The sequence below is a fragment of the Taudactylus pleione genome, unplaced genomic scaffold (assembly GCF_031769625.1).
Source record: "Taudactylus pleione unplaced genomic scaffold, aTauple2 ptg000008l, whole genome shotgun sequence".
Taxonomy (NCBI): domain Eukaryota; kingdom Metazoa; phylum Chordata; class Amphibia; order Anura; family Myobatrachidae; genus Taudactylus; species Taudactylus pleione.
This window is the reverse complement of record NW_028284411.1, coordinates 52945-78329: the sequence shown is the minus strand read 5'-3', so window position 1 is coordinate 78329 and position 25385 is coordinate 52945. Positions and strand designations below refer to the sequence as shown.

At 46.7% G+C, this 25385-nt stretch overlaps 1 protein-coding gene across 1 annotated transcript in view; it reads left to right on the top strand.

Annotated features, from left to right (window-relative positions):
• The window catches only part of SORCS1 (sortilin related VPS10 domain containing receptor 1), a gene marked incomplete at its 3' end in the record, with an annotated part of 674820 nt that overhangs the window by 608455 nt on the left and 40980 nt on the right, over positions 1 to 25385 (top strand). The window contains exon 6 of the mRNA XM_088465805.1: positions 7100 to 7164. Coding sequence (XP_088321931.1) covers positions 7100 to 7164 — 65 coding nt within the window. The remainder of the gene's footprint in view (positions 1 to 7099; positions 7165 to 25385) is intronic.

The following is a 25385-nucleotide window of genomic DNA, read 5'->3' as shown; positions in this document are numbered from 1 at the left end:
AGCTGAACCACTAGTCATGAACATACTAGGGATCGACCTTAGCCGTTCCTTGCCACTCCGTGTCGTAAATGGCATATTGGCAAGTTTACGTTTCTCTTCAGCTGATTTAAATGTCTTTTTCAAGGTCATTTTCCTGAACTTTGCCATTTGGGATTGTATGTGCCCTCTACTATGACATTGGGCATCGGCCTTGGCAGACGACGTTGATGGCATGTTATCGTCTATGTCATGACTAGTGGCAGCAGCTTCAGCACTAGGAGGAAGTGGTTCTTGATCTTTCTCTATTTTATTTTTATCGGAGAAAGTTTGGTCCTCCATTTATGTTATATCGATTTGATATATACGTGCGGCTAAACACAGAAAATAATTTTTTTTTGGTTTGGACTGGAGTGTACTTTGTGGGTTACAGCACCCTTTAACGGTCAAGCCAGCCGGCCCTTTACTTATGACACAGGCGCACGCTTGGCACTACTTTGTTGATGCACGTGCAGCTACTGCGCACACAATTCACAAACACAGAAAATAATTTTTTTTTGGTTTGGACTGGAGTGTACTTTCGGGGGTTACAGCACCCTTTAACGGTCAAGCCAGCCGGCCCTTTACTTATGACACAGGCGCACGCTTGGCACTACTTTGTTGATGCACGTGCGGCTACTGCGCACACAATTCACAAACACAGAAAATAATTTTTTTTTGGTTTGGACTGGAGTGTACTTTCGGGGGTTACAGCACCCTTAACGGTCAAGCCAGCCGGCCCTTTACTTATGACACAGGCGCACGCTTGGCACTACTTTGTTGATGCACGTGCGGCTACTGCGCACACAATTCACAAACACAGAAAATATTTTTTTTTTGGTTTGGACTGGAGTGTACTTTCAGGGGTTACAGCACCCTTTAACGGTCAAGCCAGCCGGCCCTTTACTTATGACACAGGCGCACGCTTGGCACTACTTTGTTGATGCACGTGCGGCTACTGCGCACACAATTCACAAACACAGAAAATAATTTTTTTTTGGTTTGGACTGGAGTGTACTTTCAGGGGTTACAGCACCCTTTAACGGTCAAGCCAGCCGGCCCTTTACTTATGACACAGGCGCACGCTTGGCACTACTTTGTTGATGCACGTGCGGCTACTGCGCACACAATTCACAAACACAGAAAATAATTTTTTTTTGGTTTGGACTGGAGTGTACTTTCGGGGGTTACAGCACCCTTTAACGGTCAAGCCAGCCGGCCCTTTACTTATGACACAGGCGCACGCTTGGCACTACTTTGTTGATGCACGTGCGGCTACTGCGCACACAATTCACAAACACAGAAAATAATTTTTTTTTGGTTTGGACTGGAGTGTACTTTCGGGGGTTACAGCACCCTTTAACGGTCAAGCCAGCCGGCCCTTTACTTATGACACAGGCGCACGCTTGGCACTACTTTGTTGATGCACGTGCGGCTACTGCGCACACAATTCACAAACACAGAAAATCATTTTTTTTTGGGTTTGGACTGGAGTGTACTTTGGGGGTTACAGCACCCTTTAACGGTCAAGCCAGCCGGCCCTTTACTTATGACACAGGCGCACGCTTGGCACTACTTTGTTGATGCACGTGCGGCTACTGCGCACACAATTCACAAACACAGAAAATATTTTTTTTTTTGGTTTGGACTGGAGTGTACTTTCGGGGGTTACAGCACCCTTAACGGTCAAGCCAGCCGGGCCTTTACTTATGACACAGGTGCACGCTTGGCACTACTTTGTTGATGCACGTGCGGCTACTGCGCACACAATTCACAAACACAGAAAATAATTTTTTTTTGGTTTGGACTGGAGTGTACTTTCGGGGGTTACAGCACCCTTTAACGGTCAAGCCAGCCGGCCCTTTACTTATGACACAGGCGCACGCTTGGCACTACTTTGTTGATGCACGTGCGGCTACTGCGCACACAATTCACAAACACAGAAAATAATTTTTTTTTGGTTTGGACTGGAGTGTACTTTCGGGGGTTACAGCACCCTTTAACGGTCAAGCCAGCCGGCCCTTTACTTATGACACAGGCGCACGCTTGGCACTACTTTGTTGATGCACGTGCGGCTACTGCGCACACAATTCACAAACACAGAAAATAATTTTTTTTTGGTTTGGACTGGAGTGTACTTTCGGGGGTTACAGCACCCTTTAACGGTCAAGCCAGCCGGCCCTTTACTTATGACACAGGCGCACGCTTGGCACTACTTTGTTGATGCACGTGCGGCTACTGCGCACACAATTCACAAACACAGAAAATAATTTTTTTTTGGTTTGGACTGGAGTGTACTTGGGGGTTACAGCACCCTTTAACGGTCAAGCCAGCCGGCCCTTTACTTATGACACAGGCGCACGCTTGACACTACTTTGTTGATGCACGTGCGGCTACTGCGCACACAATTCACAAACACAGAAAATAATTTTTTTTTTGGTTTGGACTGGAGTGTACTTTCGGGGGTTACAGCACCCTTAACGGTCAAGCCAGCCGGGCCTTTACTTATGACACAGGTGCACGCTTGGCACTACTTTGTTGATGCACGTGCGGCTACTGCGCACACAATTCACAAACACAGAAAATAATTTTTTTTTTGGTTTGGACTGGAGTGTACTTTCGGGGGTTACAGCACCCTTAACGGTCAAGCCAGCCGGCCCTTTACTTATGACACAGGCGCACGCTTGGCACTACTTTGTTGATGCACGTGCGGCTACTGCGCACACAATTCACAAACACAGAAAATAATTTTTTTTTTGGTTTGGACTGGAGTGTACTTTCGGGGGTTACAGCACCCTTTAACGGTCAAGCCAGCCGGCCCTTTACTTATGACACAGGCGCACGCTTGGCACTACTTTGTTGATGCACGTGCGGCTACTGCGCACACAATTCACAAACACAGAAAATAATTTTTTTTTGGTTTGGACTGGAGTGTACTTTCGGGGGTTACAGCACCCTTTAACGGTCAAGCCAGCCGGCCCTTTACTTATGACACAGGCGCACGCTTGGCACTACTTTGTTGATGCACGTGCGGCTACTGCGCACACAATTCACAAACACAGAAAATATATTATTTTTTTAGCACTTGGGGGGAGCACCCCTGATGGACAGAGCACCCCCTGGACAACACTACAGCACTCCTTTAGGACTGGGACACTGCACAGGACTTTGGAGTGGACACAGCCCCTATGGAGAACTGACTGCACAACACAGTCCAGCCAGCCCCTATGGACTTTGAAGTAGTGGACACAGCCCCTATTAACAACAGCAGCACAGCACAACACAGCCAGCCCCTATGGACTTTGAAGTAGTGGACAACAGCAACACTACACTACACTACACTACACTACACTACACAGCCCTAACTCCCACCCTCCCTCTTCACTGTCCACAGCCGAGTGAGAAAATGGCGCCGACGCGGGTACCTTATATAGGATCCAAAACCCGCGAGACTCGGAAGGCGGGATGATGACGTTTTGCCTCGATTTCAGATCCGAGTCAGGCGGGAAAAGTCGAGCCTGACTCGGATCGGACTCGGATCGGGGGGGCTCGGGGGGGTTCGGATTTCAGAAATCCGAACCCGCTCACCCCTAATATATATATATATATATATATATATATAAATATTTCTGAAATAATTTGCATTAGCTCAAATTAATTTAGGTATTTCTTATTTTAACTGATGTCAATATTAGGATTAATATCCGTATGGATAGTGGATTTACAGATACAGCATTCTGGGACTGAGGGTCTGATTCAGAGCCGGACGCTATTTGCGGACGGTCGTTCTGATAAAGGGGGTGGCTATTTAAATGAACCGTTCGCTCTTTGTGGTCTGTTCACGCCTCTATGTCTGAACGAGCGAACAAAACATGTGGTCGGTTTTTTGAAAAATAAGCCCCCTGGCCGCTCGCACCATACGTCATGTCCGCTATTTATTAGATTAATCGAGTACATCGAACAGCGTATGAACTGCTCGCTATTCTTGTGGCTTTTTTTTCCTACCGCAATCTTGCGAGCAGTTCTGACTGTAAAATAACCAAGTGACGTGGTCGATGACGCTGCTGTTTTAATTATGCACACCCTTAAAACGCCCGTTTTGACCTTTAAGCACGCCTGCGTTCTGATCTCCACTCCCCGTTTTCAAGCACCTTCCCGTTACCACCCACATACGCCTCCTCCTGTCACTCAAAATAGCAGGCATTCGCTATTTAACGAACAAACGGCCGCACTTAGTGGCTCGCGCATGCGTATTACAAACCGTACGCATGCGCAGATGTGCGAACATCGCTCGGAACGAGCGAACGACCGCTTACGAGCGGCTCTGAATGAGACCGTGATTCAGAGGTGGACGAAGTCAATATCGATGTTTTCAGTATGCGCATGTGTCCGAGTTGCACTGCACATTCATTCTGATGATTACTGCCGGGAGCCGCAGAATGAAATTTAGACGCATAGAGAGGCAATTTAAGTTACCATTTCATGGGTGGCAACAGGGAGTTGGCTAGCCAAACACAGGTGTATCGCTGTCAATGGTGGACTGATTTTGGTGGTGATGACCTGGTCAGCTGATCGTGCAGTCAGCTGCAATATCACAGCTGACTACACAGGTCAGCTGACAGGGGTTTATAGAACCCCTATTAAAACTATTTATTTTCCCTGTGATCAGCCTGTGGTCTATTAGAATCACAGGCTGAGCACAGAAGCCGGGTCAGAGTGCAGGGGCATTGAGGCCGGTGTATGTGCAGACGCATTCTCACATAATTATTTGCATGGAGGGGATTCCCAGGCACAGAGCTTTCTCACAAGCTCTGTCCTGGGATGCAAACTGTTTCTAATACATTCATGCAATATTTGCAAATATCTTATTGCAAATGTAATCAAATTGTTCGCATCACAACAGACTGTGATACATATGCCTGTAAATACAGTACATTATACCATATAGTAACCTGTATTCTGCACCTGTTCAGCTGCGGAGGGTTCTGGAAACCGTCCTTTTCCTTTCTTATTTCCTTCTACATGAGTCATTATAGTATTTACACTTTTTAAACCAATATACTGTATTCACAGATAGTTAAGAATGTAGATGCTGGAGGAAAATAGTAATGTAAATAAGACGGTAAGAACACAGTACAGTCCGATAGTGCTGTGTTGATCCCTCCGCTCCCAATCTTTGTACAACTCAGGAGGTGGTGACCACCAGCCAATGTATAAATTGGGCTTTAACTTTGTGTGGCTGTGCATCTGTTGATGGAATTTAATGCGAGCTGCCCTGCTAGGACTGTATAATGAATGAACATGTTATACATGTCAGATATGGATTTAAACTCGGATTTAGAGTCAATGCTACTGGTTTCCGCTGCTCAAATTAAAAAGTTGGCTGGTAAGTGGCTCGAGGGATCCTTGTTTTGCCAAGAGGAGTAATTCTGTTCCGATGCAGCGATACAACTGCAATATTGTCTTTTGTGATCCACAGTGTGCATAAGAGTCTGACAAGTTTCTCCTTGCTCATTATTTATTGTGTCTGTCCAACCTTTGGGGACTTAGGCTGGAAGAGAACAAAGCAGAACTTTAGTAACCGAATACTCACAGAGACGCGTAAGCTAGAAAATTAGGTCAGAGTTTGCAAAACTTAACGTTCATGAGATATTATTTTAGGGGACTAGAGCGTAAACTGGGGTATTTTTTAATTCTTTGCTAAATTCAGAATAATACAGTACTTGGAATGAGTTAACAGTGCAGAAGAGGTTTAAAGATTGATGTTCATTATATTATCAGGCGATATCAGTGAGTTATACCTCATTGTATAAATACCGTTACTACGGCTAAATTAAAACGAATATAAGTACCAAGATTTAATTCAGATATGTGTTAGACTGGTAGCCCTAGGTCTATTACATTTTATTAATCAGACACAACAATACAGGGACTTGGACAATAATGAGGGAAAAGAGATGAAAACAGGAGCGAAAAAGCTCCTTTTGCGCTAATGTGCAATGATGGCCGACCTGCGATTCTCGATTAAAAAATGACAAAAATTAATATGTCCAAAACAGTATCAGACACTTTGAACAACTACATTACTGAGTCCACACAGGGAGGAACAGTGGGCCTGATTCAGACCCGGTCGCAAGCGCTGAGCGCTCGCAACCGGGTCGATGGTGGCCCAGAGCGCATTCGCACGACGGAGCCGGCTCTGTCGTGCGCATGCGTCAGACCCGGATAACGACGGGCAATCCGTCGCTCTGGGTTTCGTACCAAAGGGGGCGTACTATCGATGTTGAGTGATAGCACGCCCCCTTTGGTGGGCGGGCCGGGGGAGTGGCTGCCCAAATGGAGGCATTCCCATGTGAACGCCTCCGTCTGGGGCCGGCCCCACTGACATCACGAGTGATGTCAGTGGGAGAGATTTCGAGATTTTGTTAGAGCCGAAATCTCTCTGGGGCTTGCGGCAACGAGACCCTACCAAAAGGGTCTCGTCGCAAGCCTGATGATCGCGATGGTCTTGACCATCGCGACCATCTTCCTGGCCGCTCGCATAGCTGTGGGAGGCCGTACTAAAAAAAAAAATTGCCCGGCCCTGATTCAGAGCGAGCACTCTGTCAGAGCGTCCGGCTCTGAATCAGGGCCAGTGTGTCTGTAGGATGGTTTCTGTCACATGCTGATCTCGAGTTGTCACTACAAAGCAGGCAAATCATTCCAGGGGTACTTAACTTTGGGAGAGACACATTATCAGATGGGGCTCCAACATCTCAGGAGGGTCCCGGATCCTCAGAGATTGGCCAGAGGTGGACAGTTCCCTAGTGAAGCCCTCCAGTAACTAAGATGTACTATCAGGGACATTTGTAGTGAATCTGGCACCAATGAACACATAATGGTGGGAGGAGACCCTTTAACAAATCATTACACTTGTGGGCCATACCCAAAAGTGAGAACCATGTAAATAGTGTCAGACATGACAACCCATCACAATGATGACACGATTTTCAATATTGTCAAATAGTGTGTTAGCAGGAAAATAAAACAAGAGGTAAAATCTGACACCTCATCGTGACATCTCTGTGTTTGTTGTTCTCCGTAGGACCGTGACCGTATCTAACAGAGACGCTGAACTTGTCCATCTAGAAACGAAGACTCCAGAGGGGTGTAAGTATAAAAGTTTATTTGCTTTTACAGCTGTTTTCTGTACATATCTACTCAAGAGTTGATGCTGTCCTTATAGCAGCTTAAACGACTGTATATTTATGAGACTTCAGCTGGGAGTTTGTGACATCATTAAGTGTGCAGCCAATCTAATCACAAGGAACCAGTGACATCACTGAGAATGCAGCCAATGTAATCACAAAGAACCAGTGACATAATTGAAAATGTAGCCTATCCATTCACTAGGAACCAGTGACATCACTGAGAATGCAGCCTATCCATTCACTAGGAACCAGTGACATCACTGAGAATGTAGCCTATCCATTCACTAGGAACCAGTGACATCACTGAGAATGCAGCCTATCCATTCACTAGGAACCAGTGACATCACTGAGAATACAGTCTATCCACTCATGAAGAGCCAGTGACATCACTGAGAATGCAGCCTATCCATTCACTAGGAACCAGTGATATCACTGAGAATGCAGCCTATCCAGTCACTAGGAACCAGTGACATCACTGAGAATGCAGCCTATTCATTCACTAGGAACCAGGGACATCACTGAGAATGCAGCCTATCCAGTCACTAGGAACCAGTGACATCACTGAGAATGTAGCCTATCCAGTCACTAGGAACCAGTGACAACACTGAGAATGCAGCCAATCCATTCACTAGGAGCCAGTGACTTCACTGAGAATGCAGCCTATTCATTCACTAGGAACCAGTGACATCACTGAGAATGCAGCCTATTCATTCACTAGGAACCAGGGACATCACTGAGAATGCAGCCTATTCATTCACTAGGAGCCAGGGACATCACTGAGAATGCAGCCTATTCATTCACTAGGAACCAGGGACATCACTGAGAATGCTGCCTATTCATTCACTAGGAGCCAGGGACATCACTGAGAATGCAGCCTATTCATTCACTAGGAACCAGTGACATCACTGAGAATGCAGCCTAACCATTCACTAGCAGCCAGTGACATCACTGAGAATGCAGCCTATCCATTCACTGGGAACCAGTGACATCACTGAGAATGCGGCCTATCCATTCACTACGAGCCAGTGACATCACTGAGAATGCAGCCTATTCATTCACTAGGAACCAGTGACATCACTGAGAATGCAGCCTATCCATTCACTAGGAGCCAGTGACTTCACTGAGAATGCAGCCTATCCATTCACTAGGAACCAGTGACATCACTGAGAATGCAGCCTATCCATTCACTAGCAGCCAGTGACATCACTGAGAATGCAGCCTATTCATTCACTAGGAACCAGTGACATCACTGAGAATGCAGCCTATCCATTCACTAGGAGCCAGATACTTCACTGAGAATGCAGCCTATCCATTCACTAGGAACCAGTGACATCACTGAGAATGCAGCCTATCCATTCACTAGCAGCCAGTGACATCACTGAGAATGCAGCCTATTCATTCACTAGGAACCAGTGACATCACTGAGAATGCAGCCTATTCATTCACTAGGAACCAGTGACATCACTGAGAATGCAGCCTATTCATTCACTAGGAGCCAGTGACATCACTGAGAATGCAGCCTATCCATTCACTACGAGCCAGTGACATCACTGAGAATGCAGCCTATCCATTCACTAGCAGCCAGTGACATCACTGAGAATGCAGCCAACCATTCACTAGGAACCAGTGACATCACTGAGAATGCAGCCTATCCATTCACTAGGAACCAGTGACATCACTGAGAGTGCAGCCAATCCATTCACTAGGAGCCAGTGACATCACTGAGAGTGCAGCCAATCCACTCACTAGGAGCCAGTGACATCACTGAGGATGTCACAGCTTCCTTTTAAGATGGTAGGCTGCATTCTCACACTTATGAGCTCTGTCAGTAATATGCCCACCACCGCTGCGGCTGGTATATAGACTAGAAGGGATGTTAATGCAGTAACTGAAAGAACATCAACCACAAAACAGCAGTTTGAGTCATGAGAAGTGAAATGTAGAAATGTGACTTTGTACAGTATCTTTGTTATGCAGCTGTACAGTATGTTGAGAGTGTTTAGTATACAGCTAGTACCGTATGGACATTGCTAGGACCAGATAATCCTCATGACTTTACCAGCTGATAAACCAACAAAATGAAAGGTTCTTAGATAGAGATAAAGGATCATTACATGCAATTCCCCTGCCCCCTGCGGAACTCACTCTCACCCAGGTAGGAGCACTGCAGGCTGCCATAGACCCCCTGTGCTTTTGGAGCAGAATTACTCTGCTGGTACAGTACCTTATAGGTAGTGACAAAATAAATATATACCGGGTTGTCGGCTGGGAATTGGCTGGGGAAGACGTGGCTATAACTGCTACACGTAGTACTGTACATTTGCATCTACGATATATTAAATCTGTGCATATAACAAAGAGCAGTTGTTCCTATCCCATCCCATCAGAATCCTGGAGCTGCTATCAGCCTATTGTATTACAGGCTAATAGGGCTCTATGCTCAGTGATTCACTCTCCTGACTTCTGTTAGTACCTTAGGGCCAAGTAGTCCAAGCAGAGTCCAGTGAGTACTTAGGCACAATGACCACCAAATTCAGTCAGTGCTAGCCAAAGGTGGCCCCTACCCTTTACTTTCTGGGGGATCGTCCGTGCAGGAGTCCGGTCAGCGGCCTGATCGGCTCCTGTCAGGTGGATTGTGCATGCACAATGCATCTTGCAGGGCCCGTGACCGGCATAGAAACACTGGCTAACTAGATACTGCCTCAGCTGCAGCCCCTAGAAGCCGGATAGGACTCACAACAAGGCACAGGAGTGGCTTCCCGTTGGAAGCGCTCTCTCTGCTAATCGCGGTTCAGACTGGCAGTCCCAGGGGAGAAAACACCTCCCCTAGCACTACCTGTCTGATGGCTATGATTAGCAAATAGCACTTCTAATAGAAAGCCAGTGCCAGGAACACTCAGTGCCAGGGGGAGGATCTAATTAGGAGGGGGAGGGGCTGCAGACCTACAGTACATCCCCTAGGTATAATCCACCATCGGTACTAGCACAGGCTGTAACATTCTGTAGTAGCCACTGGACTGGGCTGGTCTTTATATATATATATTAGCCATAGTAGCCTCAGCTTTGTGTACCGGCACCCGGATTGGTCTAGTGTTTACAAACTTGTGAGAAATTTAGGGGGTCATTCAGACCCGGTCGTTACCGCCGATGCGCTCAGACCAGGTCGATGGCCCCCCACAGCGCATGCGCACGACGGCGCCGGTCGTAGCGGGTCTCGATCCAAAGGGGGCGAGCTGTCAATCAACATCGACAGCCCGTTTGGAAGGCGGGCCGGGGGGTGGCAGCCCAAACGGAGGCGTTCCCATGGGAACGCCTACTGTTTGGGGGAGGCCCCACTGACATCACTAGTGATGTCAGTGTAGAGCTTCCGGCTCAGACAGAGCCAGAAGCTCTCTGGGGCTTACGACAAGGGAGACCCTACCCTAGGGTCTCGTCGTAAGCCCCGATGGTCGCGATGGTCACCGGAGCGGTCGTTAGAGCTGTGGGTGTTAACCCACAGCCTAACGACCGCAACAGAGGAGGGCGGTCAGGATGCAAGTGGCCGCCCAGTTTCTGAGCGACCGCTTGCATCCTCCGACCGCCTCTGAATGAGGTCCTTAGACTCAGTTCTTTCGCAAGATGTTAGCCCCTAAGCTTGGTTCAGCATTCATCAACCTTCATGGCGTTATACTGTATGATAGTTACCAAGTGTGGTTTGTTAGTGTACACTTTGACACTACAGAGGGTTTAGTATTTTATACCAGCAGCCAGACTTACAAGCTCTGTATCATTGTCACCAGTGGGCTATGGTTGTGTGTCCTTGTCACAAGACTGGGTTTAGCAATTCATACTCACCACCAGGTTTGGTTCAATGGCCGCCAGATCTTTTTATACCATACTTACAGACTACAGGGGGCTGCCAGGTGGTTGCAACAGGGCGGGTGGGGGCGGTTTAGGCAGGCGGAGCGTGGGCGTGCCGACTAGTCATATTACCGGCATTATAAAGCAGGGGACAGGGCTATGACAATGCGATTCAGCGCAAATCATGCCCACTCTCTCGGCGATTGCGGGGGGATGGGTCGAAGGGGACCACCCGCCATTCTGGGGGACTTACTTACTTTTGCCGGTGCCCAGGAGCGGCAGTCCCGGGAGAGCAGGCAAGTATGATTTATACCATTTATCAGGTGCAGGCGGATTCGGCATTACTGCGCGGTGCTGGGCATAATTTCTATAGTCCTGCTGGGTGTAATATGTCGTTTATCTGCGTGGATAGCTTATTTTACCTTTTACTGATATGGTGAAAGGAGGGGGTAAATTAGAGAGTTTTTAGAAGTGGAGATGTTGCCCATAGCAACCAATCAGATTCTAGCTATTATCTTCTAGAAGGTGCTAGTTAAATGTTAAGTAGAATCTGATTCTGGTTGCTATGGGCAACATCTTCACTTGTAAAAAGTTAACTCTCACTTTAGTATATATTAGAGATGATGCGGGCCCGGTTCTCAGGGAACCGAGCCCACCCGAACTTTGGGGATCCGAGACACATCTCTGATATCCCCGCCCTCCCCGGATCCCTATTTGAGGCAAAACCTTGAAATCTCGAGATTTTGCCTGGAGCGGCCATTTTCAAAGTCCCATTGAATTCAATGGGCTTGCCGCTGATTGGTTGAGAGAGCGCTTGCCCATAGACTTCAATGGGCACAAGAAAGGGAAGAAAGATGCCATCCATCCCCCTGCACTGACACTGCTGCCCCCCGCTGCTGACACCACCGGCACCCTGCACTGAGGACACTGCCAGCACCCTGCACTGCTGCCCCCATACTGAGGACACCATCAGCACCCTTACACTGCCAACACTGCCGGCACCCACGCACTGCACTATATCCGGCCTGTACTGTATCCACCCCACACTGTATCCCGCACTATATCAGACCCGCACTGTATCCGGCCTGCACTGTATCCAACCCACACTGTATCCCGCACTGTATCCAACCTGCACTGTATCCGGCCTGCGCTGTATCCGGCCTGCACTGTATCCAACCCACACTGTATCCCGCAGGGGGCGGGGCCGTGACGACGCGATTCAGCGCGAATCGCGTCACTGGCCGCTCCGCTGCCGGGATTTTTATAGTAAGTGCAGGGTGGGGGGCGGACGTGTCGCTGATCGCGGGAGGATTGCCTGCTTTCCCGGGAGGTCGGGAGCGGCACCTGATTTTCGGGAGGCTCCCGACCCAATCGAGAGGGTAGGCAAGTATGTGTATACTGCACTATATCCTGCCTGTACTGTATCCAACCCACACTGTATCCCGCACTATATCAGACCTGCACTGTATCCGGCTTGCACTGTATCCAACCCACACTGGATCCCGCACTATATCAGACCTAACTGTATGTTACACTATATCAGACCTAACTGTATCTCGCACTATATCAGACCCGCACGGTATCCGACCTGTACTGTATCCAACCCACACTGTATCCCGCACTATATCAGACCCGCACTATGTCCAACCCGCACTGTATCCCGCACTGTATCCGACCCATACTGTATCCATCCTGTACTGTATCCAACACGCAGGGGCGCCGAGAGGGGGGGGGAGCGGGTACAGTTTACCCGGGCCTGGGCTTCCAGAGGGGCCCGGCGGGGGCCCGGGTCTGGCGCCGCCCCCCCCCCTCACTTCCTCCCTCCCTCCCTCCCTCTGCAGCAGCCCAGCACACAGCGTGTGCTGGGCTGCAGCGGGAGATTGCTTGCGGCTGCTAAGTAGCAGCCACAGCAATCTCCTATGCCTGAAGGTGGGAGCGATCACACTGATCGCGCCCCCCACTGGCTTTGCGCCGGGCTGAGGGGCTTTTAGCGCCCCCCCCCCCTCCCCTGCAGCGGCGCTGCAAAACACTTTTTTTTTCAAGGGGCGTGGCCACGCCTTCTGAAATTAGGCCACACCCCCTCTTTACCGGGGCCCGCGCGTGGCTCTCTCTACGCCCCTGCCAACACGCACTGTATCTGAACTGCACTGTATCCAACACACACTGTACCCTGCACTGTATCTGACCCGCACTGTATCCAACACACACTGTACCCTGCACTGTATCCAACACACACTGTACCCTGCACTGTATCTGACCCGCAGGTGCAGAACGCTGTTTTTATGGTTGGGGAGATTTTGGGGAACTGCTCAACAAAAAAGGCTGATTGATCGGGGCTTTAAATGGGCACAGAGTGCCAGTCATCAGTGGCCCAGCACCCCCAGGTGTAAAATACAGATTGGGCACTGAGAATAGGCGTGTGCTGTGGGCATGTGCACTTGTGTAGGGGGCATTCATGTCTGCTGTTGCTAGTTACACATGGTTTATGGGTTCTTTGTTTGCTACTTGTTAACTCCGATTACTTGTTTTGAGCAAGGATATTCCACGTACGACTCTTAGTAAATTTCGGTGTTGTATTGTTTTCTATTGAACGTACTTGTGAGCTGAAGCCGTAACTAGACATTTTGGTGCCCTGTGCCAGAAAACGCATTGGCGCCCCCCCCTCCCCATTTTTTTTAAATAGGGATAATAGGCACACCCCTTTTTTCATGACTCCAGAGATACTGAGCTGCCCCTAGGCTCCCCCCTGCACTGGGTAGATGCCCTCCTTGCAGCCTTGTACTGTACCGCCCAAAATGGTGGGTGGTACTAATGACTCCACCCCTAATTACCTAGACCCCCATCCCTAAAGCAGATACCTGTGTAATGACAACCCCCAGCCCAAATGCAGATCCCTGCCTAATTACTCCTGCCCCAATGCAGACTCGTCTAATTACCTCCCCCCACCCCAATGCAGGTTCCTGTTTACCATCCACTCTTAATGCAGACCCCAGCCTTAATGCAGATCCATGTCTAATGACCACGCTCGCCAAATGCAGACCCATGTCTAGTGATCCCCCCCTTCCCTCACTCACTCTTCCACCGGCGCCGAACAGCTTAGGATCAGTGAGTGGACTCAGGGGGTCATTCAGACCCGCTCGCGAGCAAAGGACGCTCGCAAACGGGTCGATGTTTCCCCACTGCGCATGCGCACGATGGAGGGAGCTCCGTCGTGCGCATGCGCGAGACCCTGATAGCGACGGGCTCTCCGTCGCTCCGGGTCTCGCACCAAAGGGAGCGTGCTGTCGATGTTGATTGACAGCACGCCCCCTTTGGTGGGCGTGCCGGGGGCGTGACTGCCAGACGGAGGCGTTCCCATGGGAACGCCTACCATCTGAGTCCAGCCCCACTCACATCAGTAATGATGTCAGTGGGAGTGATTTTGGCTCTGATAGAGCCAAAATCACTCCCGGGCTTGCGGAAGCGAGACCCTACCGCAGGGAGGCCGCTCCAAATTTAGCTGGGACGGCCCTGATTCAGAGCGAGCGCTCTGGTCAGAGCGTTCAGCTCTGAATCAGGCCCTCAACTCACTGATAAAGAATGAAGCCATCCTGTGGTGCTCTCCCGTCCAGTGGTGCCTTGCTCAGCCATGTGGGAGGGACGTCACAGTGCGGGCGTTGGGAACCGGAAGTCTGGAGAGCAGTAAAGGAACCTAGTGCACCGCTAGCATTACCTACATCGCAGCGGGCACCCAGTACATAGAGATTGCGGTGGCGGCCGGTTCTGCCCACAGACCATCGTGCGCAGTGTTTGACAGCACCGGCCGCACTGCCCTAGTTACGGCTCTGCTTGCGAGTTACTTTGGTTATTGCTAATACATTACTAATTTGCGCAGGGGCAGTTTTGCAAAACCAAATCCAGATCCAAAACCTGGAAGGAGATAAAGATCCAAAAGTCAGCGGACATCCCTAGTAAATATACCCCGAGGAGTCTTCCTCTGTTAAATCCATGCCTTACTGTATGTGTTTGCATTTCCAGTTTAATCCCTGAACCTCCTTCAGCCTGGAACTCTCTGCAACCAAACACTGTCGCGATGAGCTGCACTATATAACTCTGCCCAAGTGCTGTGAAAAGTTTCAATGCAAATTAATTTTTATCTTTCTTATGCTAATTATGACATTTGCAATCAATTTATATGAACCTTTTAATACTCTGTGTCTGAGAAAGCGTTTACCTTCCCCGGGACAGATTTAGGATATGCTCGGCAGCATAATATAACTTCATTCTACAGTAGCTATAGATGGGCAGATATTAAATTCAATTAAAATAAAAATAAATAAAAGGGAAGCATTTCCTTTGTTCAACCTGAGCCGCAGACCTGAGCGGCTGGGAGCCCTCACATAAAGACGATTCCTATTGTCTGCATTTATTCCCTGACTTTGCCGTACTCGGCTGGTCATGAACTGCGTTGCCGTAACAAATTACCAGGACTGGATCATAATGTAATTATTATGCGTGAAATATACATTTAGCTACTCACCACATAAAGCTATAAATATGTAATGCTAACATTCTAGAGGTGACAAAGCATGATGTATGGGTACGCCCGCGCTTTCACATCCTACCCCCCTATGTAGGGAGGAGGGTGAGGTGACCACTTAAACATTATTATTGATTTATAAAGTGCCAACACCTCCCGTAGAGCAGTATAACGTTAAGTAGTTATACAGGTCATAGTAATAATTACAGATGTGTCCTCATGCATCTAGCCCATACTTGCCTGCCTTTAAAAAAGTATGTCAGGGAGACTGTGAAAGCAGCACCTATGAGCGTGGCGGTAAAGTGGGCGTGTCCTGCTACATCTGAGAGGCGTGTCATACATTTGATGGGCGTGTCCTGCTACATCTGAGAGGCGTGTCATACATGTGATGGGCGTGTACTGCTACATCTGAGAGGCGTGATATACATGTGATGGACGTGTACTGCGACATCTGAGAGGTGTGTCATATATGTGATAGGCATGTACTGCTACATCTGAGAGGTGTATCATATATGTGATGGGCGTGTACTGCTTCATCTGAGAGGCGTGTCATACATGTGATGGGCGTGTACTGCTTCATCTGAGAGGCATGTCATACATGTGATGGGCGTGTCCTGCTACATCTGAGAGGCGTGTCATACATGTGATGGGCGTGTACTGCTACATATGAGAGGCGTGTCATACATGTGATGGGCGTGTACTGCGACATCTGAGAGGTGTATCATACATGTGATGGGCGTGTATTGCTACATCTGAGAGGCATGTCATACATGTGATGGGCGTGTACTGCTACATCTAAGAGGCGTGTCATACATGTGATGGGCGTGTCATATAACTGACTTACATCCAAATGTAAATGATCCCCAAAACAGTTAGGACTATTATCATTATTATTACTAAAATAAAGTGATAAAGGCTGTTTTGTGATCACACCCTTTTTGACATTATTTTAGTATCACCTGTAGTTATTATAGGGCAATTGGAGTAGAATTCGTAAAATTCTACTCCAACCCCTAAGTATCACTTATTTTTAGTAAGCAGATCGCATTTCCCATAATTGTAATGGGAAATGTGATCCGACCAGAGTTACTAAAAATAAATTGTAAAAAAATACCGGGGAAAGCCCTGTGATAATAACGCCACCTGGAGGTGGCGTTATCCAGGGTCTCCCCCAGTTACCGGACTCCTGCTCCGCTCTAATGGGGAGAGCAGAGCCGGAAGCCGGCCCCAGTGATCAGCTGTGTGGTCTAAACAGACCGCAAGCTGATTACTGTAAAAGAAAAGTAAAAAAAAAACAAACTTACCTGACTCCAGGGACTGGTGCTCGGGGCTCCGGGTGATGTCCTCTCTCCGGTCAGCTGGTCTCCCATACTGCACTGCGGCCCGGTCGTCACCTGACAGGGTCCCAGTGCAGTATGGGATGTCACCTGACCAGAGGACATGGAGGACATCACTGGAGGCCCGGATCATGCAGGTAAGTGTAATTAAGGGAGAGGGGAGGTCACGTGCTGGGGGGAAGGGGGGTTGCGGGGGGTCCGCGATCGCGGGGGATGGAGCTTGGTGATGGGGGCGGGGCTTAGCGCCAGGGGGGTAGCAGCAGTGGCCGGTCGGCGCATGCGTGGGGCACTAGTCAAGGTATTTTTTTGCAAAAATACTCTGACTAGTGTGCGGAGGTTATTCGCAGGCTCTGTCCCTGCAAGGGATTTGTAGTAAATGCGAATTCAGTCGGTAATATCACACTACAATCTGCATTACCAATGCGGATTGTAGTAAATAGAGCCCCAACAGTGAAAAATTTATATTGGGAAGATTATGTAAAATGTTTATTTTCAATGTCTTGAGCTCGCCCCCAGCGTGACTATAAACGGGTAACCGGGGAGACCTCCAGGTGGCGTTATTGTCACAGGGCTTCCCCCGGTATTTTTTCACATTTTATTTTTAGTAACTTTAGTCAGATCACGTTTCCTATTACAATTATGGGAAATTCGATCTGATTACTAAAAATAAGTGATACTTAGGGGTTGGAGTAGAATTTTACGAATTCTACTCCAATTGCCCTGTAATAATTGTAGGTGATACTAACATAATGTGAAAAGGGTGTGACAACACAAAACAGCCTTTATCACTTTATTTTAGTAAAAATAATGTTAATAAATAGAGCCCTTTAAGTGAAAGAAAAAGCCAGAGCAACATAGAAAACATTGAAATAGCCACGTTCACATACTGTAACTTACATATTGAAATCCAGAACCACATAAAATACATTGAGAATGCCAGTGCCCATTATTCTGTGCCCCATATGCAGTGCCCTCTTGTAGTTGTGCCCCTTCTACAATGCCCTCTTTAGTTGTACCCCATATGCAGTGCCCTCCTGTAGTTGTGCCTCTTCTGCAATGCCCTCTGTAGTTGTACCCCATATGCAGTGCCCTCCTGTTGTTGTGCCCATTAAGCAATCCCCCCAGTAGTTGTGGCCCTTATGCAATGCCCCATGTAGCTGTGCCCATTATGCAATGCCCTCTGTAATTGTGCCCCTTCTACAATGCCCCCTGTAGTTGTGCCCCATATGCAGTGCCCTCCTGTAGTTGTGCCCATAAAGCAATGCCCCCAGTAGTTGTGCCCCTTCTGCAGTGTCCCCTGTAGTTGTGCCCATTAATCAATGCCCCCAGTAGTTGTGGCCCTTCTGAAATGCCCCCTGTAGCTGTGCACATTATGCAATGCCCCCCAGTAGTTGTCCCTTCTACAATGCCCCCTGTAGCTGTGCCCATTAACCAATGCCCCCCAGTAGTTGCACCCCTTCTGCACTGTCCCCTGTAGCTGTGCCCATTAAGCAATGCCCCCTGTAGCTGTTCCCCTCCTGCAGTGCTCCCTGTAGTCGTGCCCCCAGCACTGACTCCCCCCCCCCTATGAATCAGGCTCTCAGACTGGGAGAAAGATGGGAAAAACACACCCGGTGCTATGCTACCAGGCTCACACGGTACCTGGTGCGCCAAGAGGGGCTGTTTCGCTCGACTGCAGCAAGAACGTATGAGGACACATCTGTACATTATTTTACCATATGCACAGGTGGTGACGCAGAAGAGCTTACAATCTTTTATTATTATTACCGTCTAGGACAAATAGGGGCTGATGCAGCGGGTGACCTCCGCCCATTTGCATAGCATAGTTTACAGAAACCGCTCTACCCACGCCCAGAAAAATGGGCGCATACTTATGGCCGCTTGCATCTGGGGAGGGGGAAACTGAGGAGGAGAGGGACAGAATAACACTAAGCTTTGGCCATGGCTGTAAACAGACCAGAGGTTCCCAAACTCTGCCATTACAGTCCATGTTTTAACGATATCCATGCTTGGTTAAATCAATTTGACTGAGGTACTAATTAAGTTACCTGTGCTCAAGCATTGCTATCCTTAAAATGTTGCCTGTAATGCTGGCGTTTGGGAACCTTTGACATAGACCCTTCAGATTTTGAAAAAACTGTGATATTTCAGCAAAGTTGATAAGCCGTCGTTCTCAACACTAATCACCTCAAGTTACCGCCTTTAAAACACTCAGAAAAATGAGGTAGCTTACAGATATAAATAAATACTTTTTAAGAAACGCATAGCACCTGCTTCCAACAGCAGTGTCCACAGCACCGTGCGGAGGGCATACAAAAAACTGTAAAACAGTACAATACAGTAAACAGTAAACTACAGTACACAGTAAACTGTACAGTACACAGTAAGAATGTACAGTACAGTAAACAGTACACTACAGTACACAGTAAGACAGTACAATACAGTAAACAGTAAACTACAGAACTCAGTAAGACAGTACACTACAGTACACAGTAAGACAGTGCAATACAGTAAACAGTGCACAGTAAGACAGTACTATACAGTAAACAGTAAACTACAGAACACAGTAAGACAGTACAATACAGTAAACAGTACACTACAGTACACAGTAAGACAGTACAATACAGTAAACAGTAAACTACAGTACACAGTAATACAGTACAATACATTACACAGTACACTACAGTAAACAGTACATTACAGTACACAGTAAGACAGTACAATACAGTAAACAGTACACTACAGTACACAGTAAGATGGTACAATACATTACACAGTATACTACAGTAAACAGTACACTACAGAATGCAGTAAGACAGTACAATACATTACACAGTACACACTACAGTACAGTAAACAGTACACACTACAGTACACAGTAAGACAGTACAATACAGTAAACAGTAAGACAGTACAATACAGTAAACAGTATACTACAGTACACAGTAAGACAGTACAATACAGTAAACAGTACACTACAGTACACAGTAAGACAGTACAATACAGTAAACAGTAAACTACAGAACTCAGTAAGACAGTACACTACAGTACACAGTAAGACAGTACAATACAGTAAACAGTGCACAGTAAGACATTACTATACAGTAAACAGTAAACTACAGAACACAGTAAGACAGTACAATACAGTAAACAGTAACTACAGTACACAGTAAGACAGTACAATACAGTAAACAGTAAACTACAGAACACTGTAAGACAATACAGTACAGTAAACAGTACACTACAGTACCAAGTAAGACATTACAATACAGTAAGCAGTACACTACAGTACACAGTAAGATAGTACAATACAGTAAACAGTACACTACAGTACACAGTAATACAGTACAATACATTACACAGTACACTACAGTAAACAGTACACAGTAAGACAGTACAATACAGTAAACAGTACACTACTGTACACAGTAAGATGGTACAATACATTACACAGTATACTACAGTAAACAGTACACTACAGAATGCAGTAAGACAGTACAATACATTACACAGTACACACTACAGTACAGTAAACAGTACACACTACAGTACACAGTAAGACAGTACAATACAGTAAACAGTAAGACAGTACAATACAGTAAACAGTATACTACAGTACACAGTAAGACAGTACAATACAGTAAACAGTAAACTACAGAACTCAGTCGACAGTACACTACAGTACACAGTAAGACAGTACAATACAGTAAACAATGCACAGTAAGACAGCACTATACAGTAAACAGTAAACTACAGAACACAGTAAGACAGTACAATACAGTAAACAGTACACTACAGTACACAGTAAGACAGTACAATACAGTAAACAGTACACTACAGTACACAGTAAGACAGTACAATACAGTAAACAGTACACACTACAGTACACAGTAAGACAGTACAATACAGTAAACAGTACACTACAGTACACAGTAAGACAGTACAATACAGTAAACAGTACACACTACAGTACGCAGTAAGACAGTACACTACAGTACACAGTAAGACAGTACAATACAGTAAACAGTGCACAGTAAGACATTACTATACAGTAAACAGTAAACTACAGAACACAGTAAGACAGTACAATACAGTAAACAGTAACTACAGTACACAGTAAGACAGTACAATACAGTAAACAGTAAACTACAGAACACTGTAAGACAATACAGTACAGTAAACAGTACACTACAGTACCAAGTAAGACATTACAATACAGTAAGCAGTACACTACAGTACACAGTAAGATAGTACAATACAGTAAACAGTACACTACAGTACACAGTAATACAGTACAATACATTACACAGTACACTACAGTAAACAGTACACAGTAAGACAGTACAATACAGTAAACAGTACACTACTGTACACAGTAAGATGGTACAATACATTACACAGTATACTACAGTAAACAGTACACTACAGAATGCAGTAAGACAGTACAATACATTACACAGTACACACTACAGTACAGTAAACAGTACACACTACAGTACACAGTAAGACAGTACAATACAGTAAACAGTAAGACAGTACAATACAGTAAACAGTATACTACAGTACACAGTAAGACAGTACAATACAGTAAACAGTAAACTACAGAACTCAGTCGACAGTACACTACAGTACACAGTAAGACAGTACAATACAGTAAACAATGCACAGTAAGACAGCACTATACAGTAAACAGTAAACTACAGAACACAGTAAGACAGTACAATACAGTAAACAGTACACTACAGTACACAGTAAGACAGTACAATACAGTAAACAGTACACTACAGTACACAGTAAGACAGTACAATACAGTAAACAGTACACACTACAGTACACAGTAAGACAGTACAATACAGTAAACAGTACACTACAGTACACAGTAAGACAGTACAATACAGTAAACAGTACACACTACAGTACGCAGTAAGACAGTACAATACAGTAAACAGTGCACAGTAAGACAGTACTATACAGTAAACAGTAAACTACAGAACACAGTAAGACAGTACAATACAGTAAACAGTACACTACAGTACACAGTAAGACAGTACAATACAGTAAACAGTACACTACAGTACACAGTAAGATAATACAATACAGTAAAAAGAAACAGAAAAGGAGTGGAGTGCGGGCAGAAATCCCAATGAGGAGGTGTAGAGTGACGCCGGTGTGCAAGAGAAGTAGGTAGTGAAAGCAGGAGGGAGGAGGGCCCTGCTCATAGGAGCTTACAATCTATAGGAATAGGAGAGGGAATCTGATGTCACAAGGAGTGAGCTGGTGTAAGGGGAGCTGAGGGCAGAAAGCGGGAGAGATAGAGGAGACAGGAAGGTGAGGTAGGTAACGGGTGACATAGTTACGTTCCGGCGAACAAAGATTACTTAATGCCGCAATTTGCGCCAATAATTGTCTTCAATATTGGGGGCTGGTCACAATCAATAATAAGCAGGTTCCTGACTATAGATAAGACAGTTAAAAGGTTTACAATGTCTGAATAGACAGCAGATCCTAGACAGACAATAGGTCAACAGGGACAAAAGGTCGCCACACTAAACGTCAACATGGAAGAATGTCGACAAGTACAAATGGTTGACATAGTCAAAAGGTTGACACTAAAATGGACAACACACATGTTTTTTTTTTGTTTAGGGTTAGGCATTTAGCGGAGGGTTAGGGTTAGGCACTTACCCCCACAGTTAGGGTTAGACACTTACCCCCACAGATAGGGTTAGGCACTTACCACCACAGTTAGGGTTAGGTACTTATCACCACAGTAAGGGTTAGGCACTTACCCCACGGTTAGGGTTAGACACTTACCCTGATGGTTAGGGTTAGGCACCAGGAGGGAGGGTTAGGCACTTACCGGAGGGTTTGGGTTAGGCACTAGAAAGGACTGTTAGGGTCAGGCACCTACCTCGATGGTTAGGGTTGAGCACCAGGAAGGAGGGTTAGGCACCAAGGGGAGGGTTAGGGTTAGGCACCAAGGGGAGGGTTAGGGTAAGGGTGCCCACACACTGTCAGATATTTTGCACAATTTGCCGATTTCAACGCATCGGAACGACAAATCGTGCAAAATATGTGCAAAGTGTGAGTATCCACTCACGATGCAGATGCGTGTACCCGGGGGTAGTAAATTGCATCTTTAGATCTTCCCTCCTGCTGGTAAGATCTGGCAATCTCTATAATGATGCACTGAAAATAGTTAAGGACGCACGATAGGTCACTAGTAGATCGTTTGTCAAAATTAACATTTTATGCATGATATCGTCAGTCCAGGACTGCCAGGGAGCTGCCGGGGAGTTCAAAGGAAATCGTTAGCGACATTGCATCGTTTGCGAGTCGTTCAGTGTGTGGGCACCTTTAGAGTGAAGATTAGGGTTAGAAATAAAAAAACACGTGTCAACCAATTCTGTGTCAACCATTTCAGTGTTGACCTTTTGATCCTGTCGACAATTTGTACCTGTCAACCTTCTTCCATGTCGGCCTTTAGTGTGTTGACTTTTTGTCCCTGTTGACATTTTGTCCCTGTCGGCCTATTGCCTGTCTTACATTTGGTGTCTATCTAGGCACTGTTGACCTTTTAACTGTCCATCTCTTCTACCACACCCTTAATATACGTGCCCCTGTGTCACTTTGGAATCATTTCGTTTGTGGCACAACAACCAAAAGTACAGCCTGGTTTATGCTTTACTACTGCAAAATGGATGTATGACCATCAGCACCCACAAGATGGATGTATGACCATCAGCACCCACAAGATGGATGTATGACCATCAGCACCCACAAGATGGATGTATTACCTCAGCACCCACAAGATGGATGTATGACCATCAGCACCCACAAGATGGATGTATGACCATCAGCACCCACAAGATGGATGTATTACCTCAGCACCCACAAGATGGATGTATGACCATCAGCACCCACAAGATGGATGTATGACCATCAGCACCCACAAGATGGATGTATTACCTCAGCACCCACAAGATGGATGTATGACCATCAGCACCCACAAGATGGATGTATTACCTCAGCACCCACAAGATGGATGTATGACCATCAGCACCCACAAGATGGATGTATTACCTCAGCACCCACAAGATGGATGTATGACCATCAGCACCCACAAGATGGATGTATTACCTCAGCACCCACAAGATGGATGTATGACCATCAGCACCCACAAGATGGATGTATGACCATCAGCACCCACAAGATGGATGTATGACCATCAGCACCCACAAGATGGATGTATGACCATCAACACCCACAAGATGGATGTATGACCATCAGCACCCACAAGATGGATGTATAACCATCAGCACTCACAAGATGGATGTATGACTATCAGCACCCACAAGATGGATGTATTACCTCAGCACCCACAAGATGGATGTATGACCATCAGCACCCACAAGATGGATATATGACCATCAGCACCCACAAGATGGATGTATGACCATCAGCACCCACAAGATGGATGTATGCCCATCAGCACCCACTAGATGGATGTATGACCTCATCACCCACAAGATGGATGTATGACCTCAGCACCCACAAGATGGATGTATGACCATCAGCACCCACAAGATGGATGTATTACCTCAGAACCTACAAGATGGATGTATTACCTCAGCACCCCATCCAGCTGCAGTGTTTGTGTCGCTCTACCTGCATCACTGTAGAAGAAGAAAACAGTTGGGGGAAAATAAAGAACAACCAGAATTTAAAAAGGGGCTCATTCCTACCGTATGGTTTTCGGCTCACTAATGGGTTGTCAGGCTGTTTACGGCGAGGGACCCTTATCCTTCCTTAGCAGACATATTACAGATAAGCAGATGCACACGTGTTTGTGTGACATGTTTTGAGCAGCTCCCATGTGCAGAAAAGCATCACATATTCATTTGGGATCGCAACCATGGCAATGGGCATCGTCACGTAAACACCTTAACTGCTGCTAATGAGGCTTAAATGTTATAAATGAAACAATGGGATAACTGAGCGTATATCTCCAGCGGATCTGCATGTCATGAAATGATTATGATTCTGTTCTGCCGTCTATTAGCGTCGCCTTAGCCGTCAGATGCAAATAAGGCATCAATGGAGGGGAATCTGGAATCGCGCCTCAGTAGCCTCCCACGGGCAATTATCACTAATACACGGGAATGTTGAGATGACACTCACCGTCGCACTGCGTGGTCTCGTTCCACGGAGCCCCAGAAACCTACACGACAAAAGTCAGTTTATTACATCTCTCCAACCAATGTTTCTGATTTGTGTAAATCTGCAGGATTAGTGGCCTTTGTGTAAATCTGCAGGATTAGTGGCCTTTGTGTAAATCTGCAGGATTAGTGGCCTTTGTGTAAATCTGCAGGATTAGTGGCCTTTGTGTAAATCTGCAGGATTAGTGGCCTTTGTGTAAATCTGCAGGATTAGTGGCCTTTAGATGGGAATTGCACCCGCAAAGGTCTCAGTGAATTTTAAAGA